At 45.2% G+C, this 24,015-nt stretch overlaps 1 protein-coding gene across 4 annotated transcripts in view; it reads right to left on the bottom strand.

Annotated features, from left to right (window-relative positions):
• The window catches only part of GRM5 (glutamate metabotropic receptor 5), a 379,337-nt gene that overhangs the window by 32,947 nt on the left and 322,375 nt on the right, over positions 1-24,015 (bottom strand). For all 4 annotated transcript variants that reach the window (XM_054973633.1, XM_054973634.1, XM_054973631.1 and 1 more), the window contains exon 7: positions 13,941-14,880. In XM_054973633.1, the coding sequence (XP_054829608.1) occupies positions 13,941-14,880 (940 nt within the window). The remainder of the gene's footprint in view (positions 1-13,940; positions 14,881-24,015) is intronic.

The raw sequence follows: 24,015 nt of genomic DNA, 5'->3' as shown, positions 1-24,015 counted from the left end.
GAAACGAACCTCGGACCAAATGCAGAGTACAAAACAGGCCCCTACCCTGTGGAACGGCCTGCCTGAGGAGGTCAGGAGAGCCCCCACCCTCCTGGCTTTCTGCAAACGATGCAAAACCGAATGATTCAAAAACGCTTTTTACTCAGATAGGAAGGCGGTATTGTGGGGGGGGGGGGGTCTCAGATGCTTTGCTAATGAGTTAGGGACCATAAACTTTACCACTATGTTGCCGTACATGTTATCTGTTGCTTTAAATTTGTACTCTTATATACTACTTGTGCTTCATGTTGTCTAATGTCAGCCCTAGAATAGATTATGTTCTGTTTCAACAATTCTTCAGCTCTGTATTGGATCCTTGCTAATGCTATGTCTTTTTTTTTTTTATAAAATTTTTTATTGGATTAGAAATCAATATTATACTCATTGCAATCAATTTCCTTTAAATATTCCAGTTCTAACCCCCTCCCTTCCCCCCCTTTTGTTGACTTCCAACAGTTTTCCAACCCCTTCTCTATTTTTTCCCCTACTCATTTCAACCTTATTTTATTCTGTTAAACATATACTTTCATTCTCTTCTAAGCTTGTCTATTATAACACAGTGTTATCTCTGTTCCTTATCCGCTAAATATTACATTCCTGGCATATATTCTTTAATAATAATAATCATTTATCTAATTTTGTACTCTATACTCTATACATCCTAATCTCATCAATATGGGACAAATCTAATGCTATGTCTTTTCAAACTGGTATTTATCCTATGGCATTGTCTATGGAAATGCCCTTGACACTGTATGGGAATGTCCTTGATACTGATTGTACTCATCTCACACTATGTAATCTGCTTTGAGTCTCAGTGAGAAAGGTGGACTATAAATGACATAAATAAATAAAAAGATAACGTTTATGAGTTAAAATCCCAGGTTAAAGAAACATTTTGGCCTGGCACCTCAAATTATGATTGGGTGCCGGGCAAGCCTCGAGGGGGAAGGCAGTTCAAAGGTGATATTTGCTGTATCTCAAAGAATGTTTATCCCATGGCTCTGTATAACAGTGCTCACAGAACTGAACATATAACAAGCTGCTTTTTTAAGAGTCAGTTTGATGGCATGTCTAGCCTGGTGTTGTCCAACTGGACTGGTAGTGACTCTTTGTCAGAGATGCTTTAGGCTGATCCTGCACTGGGCAGGGGGTTGGACTAGATGGCCTGTATGGCCCCTTCCAACTCTATGATTCTATGATTCTTTAAGGTAGTGGGCAGAGGAAGGTCTTTCTAAGTACAGGGCAACTGAGTTCCTTTACCTGGACATTAAATCATGGACCTTCTGATTGCAAAATAGGAACTTCACAACTAGGGACCTGCTGGTGGCAGCTCCTGCCCCCCACCATCACTTGGTAGGGTGGTGGTGGGAAAATGGTGGGAAAGTCAGTGTTGCTACAATGTGTTCCTGGGCAAACCAAAAAGATGACACCATCACAGTGGCACAACACTCTAGGATTAATCTATTTCTGATTAATCCTAGAGTGTTGTGCTGATGTGATGACATCACTTCCGGGTTTGCCCTGAAGTGACATCATGGCATCGTTGTGATGCCACCGCCATGTCCTTGCCTCTCCAGTCTCCCGGTGGGTGCCAGCCATCAGCTGGCAAGTGTATTTTCAGCTCTATTTCAGTGGTTTATTGGAAGAGTTGATTAAATAGTATAGGGCATGCCATAAACTTGCTAAATCATCCTTGTGATGAAAAGTAGAGACACAACGTTAAAGAACAATAGTAACTGTTCACTATTCCTATAGTTTACAGGGCCATGAACTAGAAGATGTCTTGATAAATTCCATTCCTATATTTGACTCCTCCTATGAGAGCGAGTAACCATAATGGCTGATTGATAGGGTGTAATTGCATCTCTTAACCAATAGAGGGAGATAGAGGGAAGGTAAATGGTTGAGTCTGCAATCCCAACGTTTTATTTTCATTGGCATAATGAATTCCCATATTTTCCATGGGAAGTTTCTAGATGAAAAAGTGATTTATGGAAGTTTTTCTTTTTCTTTTTTTGCAAAAATCTGACAAGGGAAATAGCACTCACCAGCTGCAAAGCAGGCAAAAAATCCTTGGATGATGGAAATTTCATATAAGAACATATATGCTACCTTATACCAAGACAGACCATGGATCCAACTAGTGTTAAATTTGTCTCCTCAACTAGGGTGGCCACTTACCGGCTGCCAGCAGGGAATCTCCTGTTGGGGATCTCTCCCCACCTCACTGGTGCTCATTGGAGTGGCACGGAGAAAACAGGGGAGAGGGACATCACACGACGTTTTGACATCACCATGGTGAGCGCACTACTCTAGAAATCCCCTTAATTTCTATGGTTTTATGGTTTTACCATAGGGATTTATAGGATTTGTACAATGTTGCCACAACACAGTGATGTCACTTCTGAGTCTTCGCCCTCAAGTGACATTGAGGTGATTCTGGCCATGCCCCACCCCAAAAGCTCTCAGGGTTCGTTGGCAACCCTCACTCTGACTGCCAGTGGCTTTCCAGGATCTCAGGTTGTGCAAAGTTTTTACTACCTCTTGTTGCCTAACATCTCTTATCTAAAGTCTAGCAACCCAGCCCGTTGTGGAAATGGTTTCTGGAGGGACTTGCTGCTGCGCTGGGCCTTCCTGTTGCCATGGCATCAGGTCTTCCCATCATGGTGCCAGGCCTTCCTGGGCCTCTGGAGAGCCATGCTGGCTCCTCTTGCTGCCATGCTAGATCTTTCCTGGCCTCCAGAGACCTGTGCTGGGCCTTCCCACTACCATGGCAGCCTTCTTGGGGCCTCTGGAGGGCTGCACTACAGTGCCGGGCCTTCCTGCCGTGGCACTGGGCCTTCCCAGGCCTCCTGAGGAGGCTGCCGAGGTGGTGGGAAGGCAAGCTGTGTTGTCAATGATTCACTTCTTATCCCCGCGGAGTGTGCCTGAGTAGGGATAAAAAGTGAAGCGTCAGCAACACAGCTTGCCTTTTATATATTAGGATGTCAGTCTTCATAGTAGGGTTGCTGTTCCCCAGGTGAGAGCAGGGGATGTGCCGCTCCCAGTCCTCTCCCCCTGCCACCACTCACCTAGCCAGCAGAGGAAAAAGCAAGGGAACGGGCCTCCCAGATTGTGCTGCCAGCACAGCATGATGACGTCACTTCCGAGAGTAATGTCGTGCAAGTCCCAGGAATGATCCTGGGCTTTGGGGCCTGCACAATGACGTCACTCCCGAAAGTGACATCATTGTGCTGCACCGGAAGCACATGTGCTCTTCGTATGCATGTGAGAAGAAACTACAGGTAATTCCTGCCCTAGATTCTGGTCTGAAACCCTATGACCATTCTGGCCAAAAACGCTGCTGTTCTAAGGTTCTGAGCCAAGACCATCCTTGAACCCACCACAGATCAGCACCTGACCTTTCTTTCTGGTCAAGAACTTCAGTGTTCCTCAGATTCTCCATCAAGCACTATCCTGCATGAACCACCACATTGGCTTGTGGTACACACAGTGCTTTTATTAAAGTGTCTTTAGCTCTCGTTTCAAACCACACAACATGAAAAGTTTTTGAGCGGTGCCTTGGGTGTTATCTCCTTGACAGTCCTTTGACCCAACTTGGCTGTGCCATCAATTAGCTTCAAAAGAGTGCCGTGTTAATGATAGGGGCCATTCAGTGCCCTGGGGTGACTTAAACAGCATGCTTTTTAAAGACCCCAGTGGTGATCTCACGCTTTTACAACACTCTGTACCATCTAAATATAACCGCCGAGTTCCAATTTGACAGCCACTTTGTGTATTGTTCTGTTTTGGCTTCCAGTCACTTCAGCACTGGCTTGAATAGATTCGTGAGCCAGCTGCCAAACATGAGGGAGAGGAACAACTTCTTTGCAATGCGCTGTTTCAGTTCAGGTGGGTTATTAAATAGAAAAGGCTTGCCTTCCTGTGGTTGAGGAGATAATGGGGAGGCTTGAAACACAAAAGAACAGAGAGCGGAACACTGTTGTGTGTCTTTAATAGGTCGCCGTCCATGTGAGGCTACTTCAGCTGTTCAGTGTGAGTCTGTGCGTGTGTGTGCATGTTAAGTGACTTCAAGTCATAGCTTACTTATGACAACCCTGTAGGGTTTTCATGGCAACAGACATTCAGAGGTGGTTTGCCATTGCCTGTCTTTGCATAGGAACCCTGGATTTCCTTGGTGGTCTCCCACCCCAGTATTAACCAGGGCCAACCCTGCTTAGCTTCCGAGTGTCAGAGCCTGTTTAACCTGAGTAACACCATGTTTAACTCTGTAGTGTTTAGTCTTTCTTTTCCTCCAGGCCCCAACACCTGCATGGAGCCGAGTCCATGGGAAAGGAAACTCTCTTATCTGTCTGCTCGACCTTCGCCAGCTCAACATGCCTCTGAGAAGCTTTGCTGTGCGAATTCGGGGGGAGGCTGGGATTGGGAGTGTGAAATGTAACCACTTTCTCTTCATGAGTCATTCTTGACAATACTTTGGTTGGCCAGGATCTCTATCTTGGAATATGTACACCTGGAGATGAATGCTGTCTTTCACAATAAACCTTTTGAAATCAAAAAGACCTTGTCTTCTTGCAGAGGGGAGTGAAACAGACTATCAACTCTGGAGTAGCATAGTCTGACACCGAGATCTGAGGAGCTTGGGCTAGCCTGAGCCATCCAGGTCAGGAATCCAACAGAAGATGCTATCCTCAGCACAGTCAAGTGTGCTGCTGTGGGGCTGTGGCTTGTAGGAGAGCACCTGCTTGACCTGCAGAAGGTCCCAGGTTCAGCCGCCAGCATCTCCAGTTAAAAGGACCAGGTGATGCGAAAAACCTCTGCCTGGAGAGCCACAGCCAGTCAAGGCGGACAAGACTCACCTTCATATCAATTACCTAATTCAATGTAAGGCAACATCATGTGAATTACTGTCAGGCCTCGTTTCCACTGAAGTGGTCAAGTGCTTCCTGGACTGTACCATTTCAATGATTATATGGGGGGGGGGGTGGCTCACATGACTGAATGGTCCTCTTTTTTAAAAAAAATCCTCTGACATAGACGTTTAGACAAGACCAGCCTTCTTCCTGACATGCTACTTTTCTATGCGGAAATACTTTTTTTTTTTTTTTAATGGAGCAGTAGTTGATCATGTGGCCTGAAATAGTACAGTATAGATACAGGTTTGCTATCTCATGGAGAAGAAAGCCTAGAGCCAGTTGGGTGTAGTGGCAGGACTCTAATCCGGAGAGCCGGGTTTGATTCCCCACTCCTCCACTTGAAGCCAGCTGGGTGACCTTGGGTCAGTCACAGCTTCTAGGAGCTCTCCCGGCCCCTTTCACCTCACACGGTGTTTTGTTGTGCAGATAACAATAACATACCCCTACAACGACCCTGTAACGTAGGCTAGTATTCTCCAATTGCATATTGTGAACTGATATTGAAATAGAATGACAGTGTAATCCTACGCAGAGTTAAACCAGTCCAAGGCCATTGTGATAGATGGGCTTAGACTGGAGTAACTCTAGATAGGATTGCACTTTGAGTTGCCTAAGACAACCTAATGAGATCATGGCAGAGGCAAAATTTGAATTAGGGACTTATAATCTGTAGTAGCAAAATAATAAAAAGTCCAGTAGCACCTTTAAGACTAACCAACTTTTTTGTAGCATAAGCTTTTGAGAACCACAGCTCTCTTCGTTAAATGCACCAGAGCTGTGGTTCTTGAAAGCTTATGCTACAATAAAGTTGGTTAGTCTTAAAGGTGCTACTGGATTTTTTACTGTCTTAGATGAAGTCTTTCTCCAGCAAGAAAAGACACAGGAGAAGAGAGTCATAAGATCCAGCCTCATTGTATATTTGAATTTTATTTGCAAAAGTGGTGCCAAGAAGTTAGGAATTTTTCTTTTACATAATTACCAGCTTCATTACAGAGTCAGGTGCTGATATGGTTTAAAAATCCATAACTTAAAGAATAAAACAAAAATAACAGGAGGCATGCTGGGGAGAGGAGGGTGATAACTTTCAATGAAGCGCTTAACCATACATTACTGGGGGAGGGGGTAATGTTGGCAAGTGACAACCTGGAGATTATCTTTTTCTCCTTCGCACATGCTGACAGCAGCGAACGGGGCTGCAGCCGTGGGTGTGACAGGAGGCTTTTTGAGTTGGTTTGCTTAGCCTGTCTTATTGATTGCTCTGGAGTAACAGAGTCCTGTTCCTTCTAGCAATTCTGGCACTGGAAGGCAGTTTAGATGAGTGGCAAGTTCTTTGGGAGAAGAACAGGAAGGAATTAAGTGGTGGTGGCAGCCAGATACAGTAACCATCACCCACGTACCCTTCTGGGTTGGGAAATTTCTAGAGATTTCAGGGTGGAGTCTGGAGAAGGTGGAGTTTGAGGAAGGGAGGCTCCTCAGTGGGTTATAATGCCATACAGTCCACCTTCCAAAGTAGCCATTTTCTTCACCAGAGCTGATCAGTGTCCTCTGGAGGTCAGTTGTAATTCCAGGACATCTCGAGGCCCCAGCTGGAGGATGACAACCCAACTCATGTACTTTCCCGCTCAATTTATGTACCTTGAGTCTTTCACGATAACTGAGACCAAATAAGCTGCTAAGGTGCATTTCATTGCCTAAAGAACCCTTTCTTAGAATGATTCGATATTATCAGCCTCCTAACCACTGTGAGCACATATCCCAAAAAGTTGAAGAATCAAGAATTTAAAATGGAGGATTCCATTTAGTCAATAGTGCTGCAGACTCCAGAGTAGAGATGGGCATGAACCAGGAAAAAAATCGAACCATGTGGTTTGTGGTTCATCAAATTTCACGAACCATGAACCACGAACTTTCACGAACCTTCCCCAGTTCACGAACCGGTTCGTTTGGTTTGTGAAAACATCACATCTGGGTCAGAAAACCATCACTTCCGGGTCAGCAGAAGTTCACTTCCAGGTCAGCAGAAGGTCTGCAGGAAGTCTATTCCATGTTGCCTAGGAAACTGATTGATTGGCACCAGGCTGTCTGCAGTGACGAACCAAATAACGAACCAAATGAACCTGCCTAAAAGTTCATGGTGGTTCATCAGAAATGGGATCTGATGGACTGTGGTTAGTGAACCATGAACTGGCCTGGTTCGTGCTTAATTTTGGATCGTATTTTGGTTTGTGCCCATCTCTACTCCAGAGTCTTCACATTTCCCACCACTGTTCATTTATGCTGACGCAGGCAGTACACATTTACCTTTTCTTTCAAATGTTAGCAGGCAGACCCCTTCTCATGCTAAAAGTGCAGTTTATAGATGGAATATCACACCTCCCCTTCCTCATATTCTATAAGCACAAGGCACTGCTTTGCCCAAGGCAGAATGGATGCCAACTGGGCAAGAGCTTGGAAAATTACCAGAACATGAGTCAGAGATGGTTGACTGTCTGTCTGCCCCTCCACGCCCTAGAGAGAGCCAGAGATAACGAGCCTTCCTAAAAAATCCCATCAATGCTTCCTCCTCACACATTTACCCTAATCAAAGCTATTTGGCAAACCTGGTAGTTTTCCCATTCAGTACTTACCAGATCATCAAGCAATATCTTAACCTATTGTCTGTCTCAGATAGGAACCATCAAACCTCTCCCCAATTATTGTTCTACCTCCAGACAAATCATTAAGCCATTGTTTTTGGAGCATGACATTATCTTGCCCCACGGAACATATGGCCCTATAATTGGGCTTCCCAGCCATGTCCTGTGTGTGTGTGTTTTGGGACCTGCCATACACACCAAATTTGTTTGGGCCTTCTTCTCTCCTCTTCTCCATAAAATGTTGGTTGTCTTACTGCCTCCATGGACCACTGCTCTTCAAGACTGGTAATTATCACCCTCCCTGAACTGCTTTCTCCCGCTTCCCTCACTAATTTCCTCTTAGTTAGCCTTGTTTGTGTGCTGTGTGTATTTGTGTTATTGCTCTTTTTATTTCTCTTTTAATAAAAAAATCCTCTTTCCGTTTGAACATCTGCCTGATTTATTTGAGAGTTCTCTAAGGGAATAATCCCCCTAAACATTTGGTGGAGATTCCTAATTACCCCCTCTCACTTGTTTCTCTTAATGCTAATTCACCCAACTAATTAAGGAGACCTTCTACTTGGGTAACCAAAGCTCTGACATTATAGCCCTCTACATACATTCTGATTGAGTGTGCAATCAACATGTGTAAAGGGAGAATGGGTATAACTGCTGCTGCCCCCCTCTCCAGCTCTTTGTGATCTCTAGCTTGTGAGCCTGATGTCTTGGCACGGAGGAAGCATACATGCATAGCTGCCACCCTTTCGACTTGGTCCATTCAGAAAGCAGCATCCCCAATCACTGGGAAGGCATTTACATGAATATGCTTCCTCTACACAGTGATGCCATGTTCACGAGCAAGTGATCACACAGAAGCAGAGAACAGGGTCAGCAGGCTTGTGCCGCCTGAACCTCCAGGAGCAGCGACCAAACACATTCATATATACAGGGAGTATACCTTTCTGCCAATATTTCCTTCTTCCCTCCAACTCTGTCTGCTTGAGAATGGAAATACACATTGCAAATTACCTGGGGATGCTCAAGTACAGGATTTTATGTGTGGTCCTCAGTTCGCATGCAGGCTGTGTCTTGCTTGGCACATGTGCATACCTCTTTCACGGGAGCTCCTTTTGCATTCGCAAGTGAGTACAAATGCCAAGTCAAGAGGGTTTCGCAGTGAGAACTCTCAGGGATGGACACTGTACAGCAAGTACTTTAGGCTCCTCTAACTTGCCAATTTGCATTTCTTTAAGGTTTGAGAAAGTGTCAAGATCTGCATTTCAATGAATGGATGTGGGAGGTGGGGGAAACTGGGAATTTGGCCGTTGTAAACAGCCTAGGCTACTTTTAGCGGTTGAGAAGGAACTGCTATTGAACATGTGAATTTACTCACACAAAGCAAATTGAAGTGTGACTGTGGCAAGTGCATTGGAAGTTGGAGGAGGGACACATGAAATGAGGTTCACTTGAGCGTCCCTAGGTACTTCATAACATGTATTTCCACCTTGAATGTCTCCTGCTCTCGGAAGTGAGTCAGCTCCTTGCTTCCCTTTTTATACCTGGCACTTCCTCCCCAAACACCCGTATGGTTCTGCATCTCTGCCTTCCACCACATCCTTCTTCAAATCCCACCACTGCTATGCATGTCCTACTTAACCTCCCCAAACATTTATAGTGGTGTCAATCGCCCTCCTCAGATGTCTCTGACCATATATAAGGAATATTGGATTGTCATTGCATTTAACCAAGGGTCTGTACTGACTGAGTACCTATGAACTCCAATGCATGTATGTACTTTTTGTAATGCAGAGAGGGATAACACACGTATCTGCATCCACTACCATTCATTCCTTGTTAGTCTTGCTTGTCCCATTCCCCTCTTGGAATATAATTTTCTTGCAGCAGGGGCCTGTCCTTTCCCCCCTTAGCTTATGCTATAAAAGATAGCAGACGTCAGTGTGCCAGATTGTATAATAACTAGTAATCATTTCGTTTTTGAGGACCAGCGGGGATAAGCTGTAAGCTGAAGAACTGGCTTCGGATCCTGACAGCAAGATGAAAAGCTGCAAGTATGAAATTGGTGGCCAACAGGAAGAGACGGTGTCACGGTTAGGGAGCAATAGCACTCCACAAGATTTCTAAATAAGTATCGGCCGCAAGAAAAGAAGTGCAAAGAGTAGGAAGCGACGCTGTGAGAAAAGCAGAATTTATACCGGATGACTCACTTGGAAAACACTTAAAGAACTCCCCAAAATAGCTACTAATGATCCTATCTTCTGAATAGTGAATGATTAATTTCTAGTTGCGTACCAATTATGTTGTCTTTTCACTCAAAGGAGATATACAGTAAACCAGGGAGCCTGACGATCAGTGGAGTGAAAGGAATCTTGGATTAACAGCCTCCAAAAAAGAGGAAGCAATCTGGACTTCTTGTTTTGTATCTCTTGCTTTCCTTTTATTGCCACATGTGCCGATGATTCAACGTGATGTTTTCAGGCTGACAAGTACGCTTGTGCTGTATTGCCTTATGCAGTCTGGAGGACTATGACAGACCATACTGCATTTGGTTGGATGCCTACTTTCCCATGCATTTTGTAACATATCTGTATCAGACTTGTGGTAAGATTCTGCTTACCCTGTGTCAGGCAAGCATGTGTGTCCTGGAACCATGTGGGCAAGGGAAATCACATGCTATCCACCCAGTCAAGACGAGTTGGTAGCAACAAGCCTCACTATAGGTCTATCCATGGAATACTAGTATTTGCATATATGCCACAGCAGCATGAGACTGAGAGCTAAGCTACAAGTGACGCCAGACATGTGTTTTTTGTCAGGGGTGCCATTTTACCTGGGAACTGTAGCTGAAAACAATGTTATGTCCCTAGTGCAGAGGCAGGGGAGGGGAAGAGCTTTTCAATGACAGAGCCATGTGGGATTGCTGTGGGGGAGGAACTTTGCAATTGTTTTCTTGCAATCTCAATGGAGAGATGAACTACCAAGTCTTCCCCTCCTCTGATTTCCTGTGCTAGGGACAGGGTCCTAGACTCCTATCTCTGTTGAGATTGCAAGAAAACAATTGCAAAGTTCCTCTCCCCTCTGATCCCGCACAGCTCTGTCCTTGAAAATTACAGTTCCCAGGTAAAATTGCATCCCCCACACATTAAAAAACATGTGCCTGGCATAACTTGTAGCTTAGCTCTGAGCCACGGAGTAATGGCTCCCTCATCACTATGGATTTCTTTCTTTCTTTCTTTCTTTCTTTCTTTCTTTCTTTCTTTCTTTCTTTCTTTCTTTCTTTCTTTCTTTCTTTCTTTCTTTCTTTCTTTCTTTCTTTCTTTCTTTCTTTCTTTCTTTCTATTTTACTTCATTTATACTCTTCCTTTTTTCCCAGTGGAGAATCAGAGCAGCTTACATGGTTCTCTGCTCCTCCGTTTTCACTTTACAACAGCCTCGTGAGGTAGGTTTGGCTTCGAGGGTGTGACTGGCCCAAGGTCACCCAACACGCTTCTGCAGCACAGATGGGATTCAAGCCTGGGTCTCTCAGATCCTAGCCCAGCACTCTAACTGCCACGCCACACTGAATGAATATGTATGGGGGTGGACTGGCCATTTAACATAGAGGGAAATTTCCCAGTGAGCTGCTTCCCTAGAGGACTGTTTGTGGCCAGCAACTCTGAGCCTTGCTACAAGTGACATTTTACACGTGAAGAATAAAGGATCATTTTCACAAGTCTTTCTGGGAACTGAAGTTCCTCTCCCCCACCCCTTTTCCTTTTGTTCCTTCCCCTCGCTGCCTGAAGAGACAGAGAAAGCCTGCGGCAACAGCAACTTTTGCAAATTGTTCCTCCAGTCACAAGCCTGCTCTCAATGATCTTTGGGGCAGGCAGCTGCAACTTTCTCAGCTTTCTCCAGAGCACTCCCCCCCCCCAGCAAGACGATTTGCAAAAGCTGATGTTGCAACTATCGGTGTACTTGGAACTGCAATGGTGTGTGGAGTGAGGGGAGATGCCAGTGGACATCCATAGAGTCTAGCCCAGGATGAAGAAAGACCGAAACGGGAATTGGAAATAGCAAGCTGTAGCCCGTCGGCTAGGTGTCTCTGGACACGTCCTTTTTCCACTCTTGGACATATGGACATTTCCTGTGTGCATCCTTCCATCTGTCTACACTCTCCCACCACCAGAATATTCATTGTATATAGAAATATATTTATTGTCTACCCGATAGACTACCTCTTCTTGTATATATATGCACTTTAAATCTTGTTTGAGATATATTACACTTCTGCACTGTTGCACTTTGGATTTAATACAAAAATTTATATCAACCTTGCATGATTAATTTTTGTGACCCTGGTTGTTGTACTTGTATTATTATTCCCACAACAAAACTCCCTGTGAGGTGGGTGGGGCTGAGAGAGTTCCTAGAAGCTGTGACTGACCCAAGGCCACCCAGCTGGCTTCAAGAGGAGTACTAGGGAATCAAACCTGGTTCTCCAAATTAGAGTCCTGCCACTCTTAAACCACTACACCAAACTGGCTCTCCAAGAAGTTACCAGACACCAAGAAGTTACATGATTTAAAATATTTTATAAGCCTGTCTTTCTCCCACCAATCGAAGTTACAAATGCTGCAGAAAGCTAACACTGTATTTACCAGAATGTATCACTGGTGTTCAGACTAGATCAGGGTGGGTGATATTTGTGGCTTGAGTGCCAAAAAAGTAAGCACCATAACTGTTTGTGAAGATGTCGGTGCGCTAGTAAAACAAAGGTGGGGGGAGAAATACGGGGAGTAAGCTGAGCTCCAGTCGTACTACCAGCAACTTCATGCTTTTGGGAAGACATCAGAACATAAGAAGAGCCTCGCTGGATCAGACCAGTGGTCCATCTAGTCCAGCATCCTGTCTCACACAATTGCTCTGGAGGGCCAACCATCAGGGCATAGAGGCCAAGGCCTTCCTTGATGTTGCCTCCTGGCACTGGTATTGAGATGTTGCCTAACACTTCCTGGCTCACAATGTGTACCCCCAATCATGGCCGCCATATTGTGGAACTTCTGTTGTTGTTGATAAGAACCAGGAGGTAGATCAGGTAGAGATCAATGGATTTCCCAAATGAACCTGGAAACCAAAGAGGCATGTGCATTTCTGTCCTTATGTTCAGTCCCATGCTCTGCATCTGAACTAGAGTTGCCAACTCTGGGTTGGGAAATTCCTGGAGATTTGGAGATAGTGCTAGATGAAGATGAGGTCTGGGGAGGGAGCTCAGTGGGGTATAATGCCACAGAATCCACCCTCCAAGGCAGCCATTTTCTCCACTGGAACTCATCTCTGTAGTCTGGGAGATGGATTGGAATTCTGGGAGACCTCTTTGGAGAGTGCAAACCCTAAACTGAACCCCTTCCCCGAACCTCAAAGCCCCCTCTCATTGGTGGTAACTAAGGGGGTAGGACCATCCTCCTAAGAAACCACCAATGAAATCCAAAGCAGAGTTACACTTTCATAAACCTATCGATTTCAACAGGCTTTGAAGGGTGTAACTTGCTTAGGGTGGCACCATGTCTGTCCCAGTGGTAGACAGTCTGCTGGTGTTCCACCGCCAACCAAAAGTATCAGTAGCAGCATAAGAATATAAGAAGAACCCTGTTGAATCAGAGCAGCGCTCCATCTAGTCCAGCTCCCTGTCTCACACAGTGGCCAACCATTTGCTATGGAGGGCCAATAACAAGGCTGAGGGTTTCCCTGGAAGCTTCCTCCAGGCACTGGCATTCAGAGGTTCATTGCCCCTGAATGTGGAAGTTCCGTTTAGTCACCATGGCTAGTAGCCACTGATACACCTATCCTCCATAACTGGTCCTATATGCCAAGCAAAATAGCTGTTGCTTAACATGTGTGCTGGCGGTTGTCTACCTCTAGACTTGACCATTATCCTGCTACAAATGGTTTGAAGACCACTAGGCTATTCTAAAGAACCTTAGCCTTGGTGCAATACACATCTGTGCAAAAAAGAACATTTGACTAGAACATGATCTGACCTAGGACGAGTTGCATCAGTGCTGTAGAGAGAAGGAGAATGACTGAACGGCAGAGAGAGAGGAACACAGAAAGTGAGACAAGGAAAAAGAGGAAAAGGAAAGACAGAGAAGACTTGATCTAGGTGAATAAAAAGCATAAAAACAGTGCACAAAAGGAAAATAAATTAGAAGTGGTTCTCATGTTATGGGCTGGTACAAAAGCTGGGTCCTAAAAAAGCTGAAGATCGCTGGACCTTTCCTTTTTTTAACAAAAAAAAAAGGTAAACTGCATTTGTTGTCTTATTTCTTCCACTACTACTGCTGGTAACTCCATCTATATTAGCAAGCATTACCTTAGAGTCTCTCCAGAAGATCCTCGTCTTTTCCACAAGTTGATCAAACTACTGGAACGGCTTGCAGCAGAAGATGACTTCCCGTCCCCAACGTGCATACGGACCACAGTAGAGGTGGTAAATGCGCTGCGTACATTCCTCTCTGGCTTGGCAAGTATGATGTACACCTTTGGTACAAACATGCAGCCGAGAGCCACAGTGGCACTCAAGCTTACCGAAAAACACATGGTGATGATCTTATAGTTGCTCCCAAAATAAATCGGCACGAAGGCCAGCCAGATGATGCAAGTGGTATACATCGTGAAGGCAATGTACTTGGCCTCGTTGAAATTTGCGGGGACGTTTCTCGTCTTGAACGCATAGAAAGTACAACTCAGGATGAGTAAGCCATTATATCCAAGGGGAGTCACGACCCCCAAATTGGTGGTGTTGCAAATCAGGTATACTTCTCGGATGCTCGGGTAGTCGTGCTTTATATCTGGTGGCTCCATTATGAAGAGAGCTACAATGATGCCCAGCTGCACGCAGATTAAGATAAATGCAATGACCAGTTGGGCACAGGCGCTCATGAAGCGAGGTTTCTTTGTGCAGATTTTTTTCTTGCTGCCAGCCAGGATCCTTGCGATGCGGTTGGTTTTGGTCACTAGCGCAGAGTAACTCATTGCCGGGGAGAGACCAATGCCGATTCTTTGAAGGTAACAGTAGATCTGCTGGGGTTTGGCGATGAGACAGAAAGTACACAGGTAACCCAAAAATATGCCTGCTAAGATGATGTAGCAGAGCTCCCGGCTAGAAGATTTGACCACCGGTGTATCACGGTACATGATGAAGATGGCGGTAACAAACATGGTAGCCAGGAGACCCAAGCAGGCAAAAACCACTGCTGCAATGGGTTCTGGATCTCCCCATCGGAGATACTGGACTGGGATTAAATCACAACCTGGTAGAAATAGAGAAAGAGAAGTAAGTTGGTTTGTGATTGTTAGTAGCAACAGATAAGGAGCTGGTGGCTGGGACCCAGGGCTCGTGGTTCAAGGGTGCTCTATAGCACACCATATGCTCTGCGTCATCCCAAACTTGTCAACCAACCCAACCCTTGTCCAATGATATTTTGAATCAGTACCCATGAAATGTGGATGATTGCCTATAGTTTAGATGGCTTTGGAGAAAAGTTTGGACAGAGTCACGGATGATACATCTACTGGCCTCATTAGGTGACTGGAACCTTTATATTTGGAGTGTCCTCAAGTCACAGCTATGAGCTCCTACCATGAAGGCCTCATCCACACACCCGCACTTGGCTTTGCTGCCAATCTCAGGCCGTGGTTTAGTAACAGGGAAAGTGACTCTGTAGATTAGGACTCTTTCTCTCTTCTCCAAGAAAATGCTATGGATGGAATCTACATCAATAAAATGGTAAGTTCTATCTTTCTATAATTTGTTCGAAGATTAATTAATGCATGTTTGGAGTTAAATGCTTCTAAGTAACTCTGCTGCTACCATATCTGGAATTACAGCTGATCTCCAGGCAAGAGAGATCTGTTCCTCTGGAGCAAACAGCTGCATTAGATGATTGACTGTATGGCATTATACCCATCGGAGGTCGCTCCTCTTCCCAAACCCTGCCCTCCCCAAGCTCCACTCTCCAAATCCCCAGGAATTTTCCAACCCAGAGCTAGTAACCCTGTATGCATTTCAGTGAACTGAAGGGTGGACAATGTGAATTCCTAGATTCTCTCTCAAATTCCTTTCATCTCTTTCTCAACACACCTCTCTTTGGGTTACCATGCTGTGAATGAATGAGAAGTAAATCCCTATTTCACTTTTCTCGCTGTTTGCACATCACTTTCTACAGTCTTAATAAGCCAACTGACACCTCCCCCCTCCCCCCAGGTCGAACCATCTGGCCATTAGCCAAGCATTAAGCTCACTGCAAAAGTCATAAAGCATCACCTCTGCTCTCACACTCCATTTGATTGCGTTTCTGGATAATTTATCACTCGACACCAGCCATTATTTTCATTTTTTAAAAGCTGACACCTACTTTCCTAATCATCCTTACTACAGTAGGTGTGATTACACCATCCATTAATTATTCACCTCCCCTTCCTGCTTTGCAGCCTTACGGAAAGGATAATCCATCCAGCCATTCACCTGATTTGTTCACTTTATGTAACTTAAAGGATTTGGGGCCAAGTTCCCCTTTGAGCGGCTGACGTTATTAAAGCTGCAAGCACCACCACAAACACATTTATGAGTCTTCTTTGCGCATTCTGGGCCAAGTTTAGGGTTACCAACCTTCTGGCAGGGCCTGGAGATCTCCCACAATTACAGCTGACCTCCTGACTACATTACAGAGGTCAGTTCCCCTGGAGGAAATGGCTGCTTTGGAGCATGGACTCGATTGCATTACATCTCTGCTGGCCACCTGCTTTATATTCAGATGCTTTAACTAAACAACAGTGAATAACTTGCATGGGAAAAATTTTAAAAACCCTTCAGTGGTATGTGCACCTTGACATCGCTTCTGGGGAAAACCCAGAAGTGATGGTGGGTAGCTCTAGGAATCACCAGAAATTCTATGGTATATGGTAAGCCTCTTTGGTTGTCCCGAGAAGTGATGTCCGAGCACATGCAGGGCTCATGCCCCTGCCCCTCTCCAGCTCTCGCCAGTAGGGATGTAATGCAGTAGTGTTCACCCTCCAAAGCTGCCATTTCCTCCAGGGGAATTGATCTCGGTAGTCTAGAAACCAGGTCATATTCTAGGAGAAATCCAGGTCTCACCTGAAGATTGGCAACTTTACATCAGTTCCCCTTATCCTGCTATGTATTATTCTCAGATTCACCTCCCCTGCCCCAGCTTAGAAATGACCAGTGGTTAGATCTCATCTCAGCCCCCAATGACATTTTCCTAGGTGAGCCCACTCTTAGCCCAAGTGTCCAAGGTGGCCTACAAAGAATAATCCCCCCTCCCAGAAAAATGTTCTCTATTATATTAAGAGTACCAAACTTACAGTTTCTTAACTGAAGTTTGTTTCAGCCAGATGCTATTTATGCTAATGGGGGAAAACTTGGTGGATTCTTATGTTTTGCTCATGCAAATATAATTTTACAGCACTTTTTTTTTTAGTTGAGCAGAAGAGAAGGCAGTCATGCGGCATCGAATACTCTGTAAAAATAACTTGGCTGATGACAGCTCAGAGCTGGGAGACGGCTGAAGCTGACACACTTCACATATGAAATGTGAATTCTAATTGTAGATTGCAAGGTCCCTACGCCAAAATTTCTGGGCAAGTTTTCCAAGGTGGTTTGGATATTCTTGAGTGACAATTAGGAAGCTGATGCTGAAAAATGAGATCTTTCCTTTGATGCTAACAAATGGCCTAAGTAAGTAGGCTAGATGTTGGGAGATCATTAATAAGATGTCTCCTGTGTTTGTTTGTTTTGAATAGAAAAAGCAGCTGTGCATGTCTCCAATTCATAGTTGAACGGGGTGGGGTGGGGTGGGGGAATTGGAGAAGCGTACGCTATGGTTGCCTACTCCAAGTTAAGTAATTCCTAGAGACTTAGGGGTCCAGCTTGGAGAAGGTGGGGTTTGGGAAGGAGAGAGACCTCAGCAGGCCATAATATCATAAAGTCCACTGTTGGACACCCCTTCACGGATTGTGTGCTCCAGTTTATGCACACACACAGCACACCTTCCCTTTTACTAAAGACCTCAGGATACTCCACTGAATTAAAACCCTCTCCAGATACTGGACAGGAGTATTCATTTGGCCAAAGGGGAGACTCCTTTCTACCCACTTCCTTCGTCCACTACAAGTTCCCAGACCTCTTGTCTCTCAAAATTTAGTAATGGCTGTCCCACTTTAGTATGAGGACTAAGAATGCTTCATAAACTTTACATTTTACTGTAAGGGCACACTTTCCCCTTTCTTCCTCACACAGAGGATTCTCTGGCTGACCCTCTCTGGTCAGATGCCAGGCTCCCACTCTCACTCTTCAGTTAACTCTGTTACACTTCAACTGTCAACTCTTCATTCTAATCCCAACTGCCATTCTCTCTCTGATCTCCATTCCTACTGCTGTTTCAAGCCTTGACCTGCCTCTTGCTGGATGCAGCATTTGGCAATCCTGACATTTTTATACCAATTCCGTAACATCTGCCCTCTAATGTAGCCATTTTCTCCAGGGGAACTGATCTCTGCACTCTGGAGATCAGTTGTGATTCTTGAAGATTTCTAGGCCCTACCTGGAGGTTAGCAACCCTAGCTTTCACACTTCCAGCTCTGTGTGGTTTCCTGAATCAAACTCAACCCTCCTGTTCTGTCATTAATCTTAGATGGAAAAAAAGGCTGGTGCCTTACTTGTAATGTCTGTAGATATTTGTAACAAGGGATGCCTGGAGGAAAATGCCCTGTCCCTTTAATAGAAGCTTATTATACAGAAATCAGCCATTCCCTCAGGGTGGGCGGGCAGTCCCTTGCCCTCAGCCAGCACCCCTGACCCCCCCCCACCAGTGCTTACCTGTCTGGTAGGGGGGAAATAAAGGGGGAAATGGGGTACTCACTGCCCTGTGCCCATGCCCACTGGTGACATAATGATATCACTGGCAGATATGCTGACATCATTTCCCTTGTGCCCAAAGGTGACGTCAACATGTAGTCAGTGAAGCCATGTAATTTGGTCAAAAACCATAGAGATTTTGCTCCCAAATCAGAGCAGTTCCAGCAGGGCCAGTGACATGATGACATCAATTGTGGAAGTGACACCATTACACCTCTGGGGAAGCGCACACTGCAGATGGTAAACCTCCCCACCCCCACACAAGGTTCCTCTCCACCCCTGCAGTCCTCTACTAGTTGCTGGGGGGATCTGGCAACCTTGAAATGAGTGGTGGAAACTTTTAATGGCATGAAAGTAAATAACATTGCCTGGTTTGTAGCATCCTATTAAGCCTCTATTTAAGAGAGATAACATTTGTGACAGACTTCTGACAACCTTATCTATAATTTGAATGAATTTAATGTATTAAGTGACGTGTGGTTAGAGCATTCGGAAGATTTAGGGGCAGATCTCCACTCTGCTAGTCATTCAGTGTCAGCCTGATGTACCTCACAGGGTTGTTGTAAGGATAAAATGGAGAAGTATGGAACAATGGCTGCCATCCTCGTCTCTGCTGCTGAAGTAATGGTGGAGAATGCCCTCAAGTCAGAGCTGACGTACAGTGACCCCTGTTTGGGTTTTCAAGGCAAGAGACTAACAGAGGTGGTTTGCCATTGCCTGCCTCTGCATAGCAACCCTGGTCTTCGTTGAAGGTCTCCCATCTAATTATTAACCAAGGGCAACCCTGCTTAGCTTCAGAGATCTGACAAGATCAGGCTCACCTGGGCTAGCCAGATCAAGGCCTGTTGCTAAAGATGTCATGTTAATTAGATACTCTGTGTTTTAGAAAGGGTTTATCTCTATGTTTGGCTTTATGCTTGTTTTCAATTTTTCAGCTGCTATGCATCTGTTCATGGAATGTCCTGACTGTTAATCATATTGTATTTTGCTCAGCTGTTGATTATATTGTATTCACTTGCACTGTGTAATCCACCTTGGGTCTCAGTGAGAAAAGCGTGCTGTAAACAAACACACACACACACACACAAACAAACAACAAAATTCATAGGCGCATTGCCAATGAACTTACGCAGGCAAGAAAGCCAGGGTAGAGGATCTACCCCATTATTGATATTACTGTTTGGAGGCTGATTTAACGACATTGTTACATCTTCAGCTGCCCTGCGCATGAACTCAACAAAAAGTGGAATGTTTATTTGTACGTGCTGAGCATCCTCTTATGGAAAATGTGCTTTATTTTGCTTTGGCAGCAGAAAGATGAAGGGCCGACTGTTGTTTCCTGATATTTTAGATATTTGTCTTTTTATGACAGGTGCGCTGCTCAGCTAGGTACCTAATTTTATGTTTTCTTGTTGGGATATTATGACAGGACTATCAAGAAAATAAAATGCAAAGTAGACCTGCAAACAGATGGGTCATAAAAGTGGACCACTGAGGTCTTTATGAATACTTTGGCATATTTATTCCTTCTCCTTCCTCGAGAAGCTCAGGGCAGCATATTTTATTCTCCTCGCTTCCGATTTACGCACATGACAGCCCTGCCAGGTAGGCTAGGCAATGATTTACCATGGGGCAGAGTGAGCATGTGTCCAGTGTTATTATGACTCAGCGGAGAATTGAATGCCGATCTCCTGAATGATAAGTTTGCCACTCTGACCGCTATGCCGCGTGGTCTCTCCTGAATCTGCATGTGGCTGCAGTCAGACACAGTGCAGCTATCAATAAAATCTGAGCTTCTCTGAAGTGCTGCACCGTCTGTTTTCATGGAACTCTCAGGAGGTTCCGTCCTCCTTTCTCTGCCCAGAAATGCTTCACATTCTAGCAGAATTGTTTTTAATCCCTTCCTCCCCAATACCTGCTGATTTGGCTCCACCAGATTTCACATCTGGTGAAGTCTGGCAGCTAGTTAGGACCACGGGCCACAATGAAAGGGGGGAAATGGAACTGCTACCATTCTGTGTTCAGCAGAGCTGAATTTTCACTGACAAATATTATCAGCATAGAAGAGGGAACTCTGCAATCTCAAGGGCTTAGACAGAAAAGATTGCACATCTCTTGTCTAATCCATAAAATAAAAATGGCTAGTTCATGCAGCTCAGAGCCAAAGATGAGACGCCCGACGCATGGAAGACACGCGTCAGTTTCCCGCAAGGTTCCAGGGGAAGTGTAGTGAGAAAGAACCTCTGCCAGGGAGAAGAGGGAGATAATCCCTCTTCTCCCGGGCACAGGTTCTTTCTCTGGGCATCTTTTCGTCCACTCGGCTTCCTCTTGCCACTGCTGCCTAATGCGTGGAGGACTCTTAAAAGCTCTCCGCAGCCAGAGGGAGCTGAGCATGTTGGCGGCGGTGGTCAGAGGGAGCTGGCAGCGACGATTGGTTCCGTGTCCCTCTCGCGCTCACCAGCATGCTCCCCTTGCCCCCTAAAAGCACTCTGCAGCCAGAGGGAGCTGAGTGTGCGGGCAGCTGTGAGAGGGACAAGGAGCCAGTTGCCACTGCCAGCTCCCACTGCCTGCCGCTGGCGCAATCAGCTCTCTCTTGCCGCTGCCTGCCCACTCGGCTCCCTCTGTCTGCGGAGTGCTTTTAGGGGAGCAAGGGGAGCGCGCTGGCGGGGGCGAGAGGGACAAGGAGCCAGTCACCACTGCCAGCTCCCTCTGACTACAACTGATGAAGTTGGCTCCCTCTCACCACTGTCCACACTCTCGGCTCCCTCTGGCTGCGAAGAGCTTTAAAGGGTCCTCCACGCATCAGGCATCTTGTCTGTTTTGTCTCTCAGTTTACCTGGGGGCTGTGTGAGGAAGAAAGGTTTTAACCCTTCAGTCTCCCTGCTTCATCATTGTATTCTATGGGGAGGGGGAGGTATATTTTTCAAAGGACATATTTTCCCACTTTAGAATTCTCTTCTTCTTTAAAATGCTAACAACAAAGTAGGAAACCTATTTTCTAATAACAAAACCAACAGGAGATGAAAGGGTTAAATCTCCTCTCCTTTCCCTTCATGGCCCCAAGGCAAACTGAGGCTGCATAAGCTTGCAATCTGTATTTTGTGTTTGAATGAAACACATGATCTGTCTGAGCCCTTTGGTTTCATTCAGTTTGACTCTTCCTTGCTGCCTGTCTCAGAACGTGTTTTTGGTACCATTCGCTTTAAGAAACCATACTTCTTGCTTCTTTCCGATTGGGGGGGGGGCTTATGTCAGGAACATGACCACATCATGTCGTTATGAAGTTCATCAGATTTGGTTATGTGCTAATACCACAAAGCAAAAATGGAACAATGCTTCCTGTCCTAACTCTGAATGGGAGAACTTTCTGTCCTGTTTTGTGGATCCCCCCCCACATGCCCCCAGCCCTTATCACCAATGTAGGGTATTGTGCAGAAAGTGATATTTCTCATAGAACCCCCCACCGGTCTCCCATGCCCAACTCACTTCTGTCTCCACATTCACCTTTGTCTGGAATATATATGATTGCAATTTGACCAGCACAAGAACTGCCACTCCAACTCCCCATTAGGGTTCTTTGGGTACCTATACCCTTGCTCCTTTTTCAGGGATCTTCTTGCTAGATTACAGTTATAATGCTCAAGAGCTGAACTGTCAGTCAGGAGGAGGAGGGGAAGAAAATCCCATTCAAGGGTGTCCTTAATTCACTCTATCAGATCAATTAGACGCTTTTCTTACAGTTTTAATAAAATGCACTTTTCTAATGCTCAGTCATTAAATACAGCATTTAAGGCATTACATGATGTGCAAAATATCTGGCCGCCTTGTTCTCATTCAAAAATCAAATTGCCAACACATTTAGAGGACATTAAGAACTCAAAATGCCAATATCGCCTGAAGATAAATCAAATGCTTGTGGAATTAATTGCATTTGCTCTCCATCCTTGCCTAGCCGTAACTCGTTTTGTTTCTGCTACTCTACAAGTTGCATAGAATGTGACAATCAGGCTAGACTACCATAATGCGCTCTTCCTGGGTCTCCTTCTGAAGTCTATTCAAAAGCATTGGCTAGTCCAGAATACAGCAAACGGAATACAGAGGGCAAGCCACGGGGAACATATTTTCCCAGTTTTGAAATAATATCGGTGGCTCTCAGTTTGTTGCTGGTGTTGACACCCAAAGCCCCAAATTTCTTTTGACCAGCTTATGCACCAGTCTGTCAATTAAAAATCTTTTAATTAATTAATTATTTTATTTTTAACCCGACTTCCCCGCAAGCGGGCTCAGGGCGACGTACAACATTGATTAAAATACAGCTAAAAAGCAATTATAAAGACATATAAAATACAGATAAAATCAGATAAAATACTGTGCCCCTTTCGGGGCAATCAGAGGGAGTGGACTCTCCATACCCCTTGTAGAGGGAGACCGGTGAAAGGCTTGGCAGTGATGGGCTAAAATTTGCCTCCACTATATGCCTGGTGGAACATCTCCATCTTACAAGTGTAATTCATCACTTGTAGCTTGGCTCTCAGTTTGTTGCTGGTGTTGTTGGCACCCAAAGCCCCAAATTTCTTATGACCAGCTTATACACCAGTCTGTCACTTAAAAATCTTTTGAGACCTGTCTCCACCATTCAGAGACTCTTTCTCTCCCAATCTCTCTCAGGGAAGCAGTAGATGTCAGGCTGCCTTTAACAAAACCAATGTGGTATAATAGTTAAGTGTCAGAACCTGGGAGGACCCAGGTTCGAATCGCTACTCATCTGTAGAAGCTCTCTGGGTGATCTTGAGCCAGTCACACACTCTCAGCATTGGCTTTGCAAGGGGCTTAGAGAGATGCTGCAGGAAGGATGTTCACATCACATAGTATAAAACACACAGGTGCTACACCTTAAGTGATTCTTGTTGCAAACAATTCAATGCAATAAGTACACATGGCAAAGATACGAATCCCTTTGATTAAAAATGGTAATGCCAGGCATCTCGGAAGATCTCTTGTGTCTTGATGTTAATGGAACCCCTGCATAATCCAGAAACAGTATCCCATGAATTGTTGCCCCAGGAGAGAAGTGGACACTCATCGAAAGCAATTAGAAATGCTCTTTTCCTGCTTAGGTGGTGGAAATCAGGGAATGGGACACGCAAGCTTTTCTTGTTATCTGAAGGGAGGCATATGAAAAGTTGTGTAAAAGAACTGCCTGAGTAGGGCACATCGTCACCAGCAGAGTCACTGTTTACCCTCCCACTGGCCAGCCTCCATCTGAGAGGGAAGGAGGGTTCCTTCTCTGTTCTTCTCTCTCTGCCTCAAGAACAAGAATCAGTGTATTCTCTTCAGCTTATTCCCCTTTGCCTTATGAAGGGCATGTCTCATCCTGGGGTCAGCCCCTTTGGAGGCTCCACCCCTCTGGAGATCTCATGGGATCTGAGCAATTTCTATGGGAAGCTGGAACTCATCTTGTTTCTCCATCCCTGGCTGGAGGCTAGTCCTAGTTGCTCAACTGGCAGTG

Source organism: Eublepharis macularius, chromosome 3 (genome assembly GCF_028583425.1).
Source record: "Eublepharis macularius isolate TG4126 chromosome 3, MPM_Emac_v1.0, whole genome shotgun sequence".
Lineage (NCBI taxonomy): Eukaryota > Metazoa > Chordata > Lepidosauria > Squamata > Eublepharidae > Eublepharis > Eublepharis macularius.
This window is presented reverse-complemented; position numbering and strand designations above follow the sequence as displayed.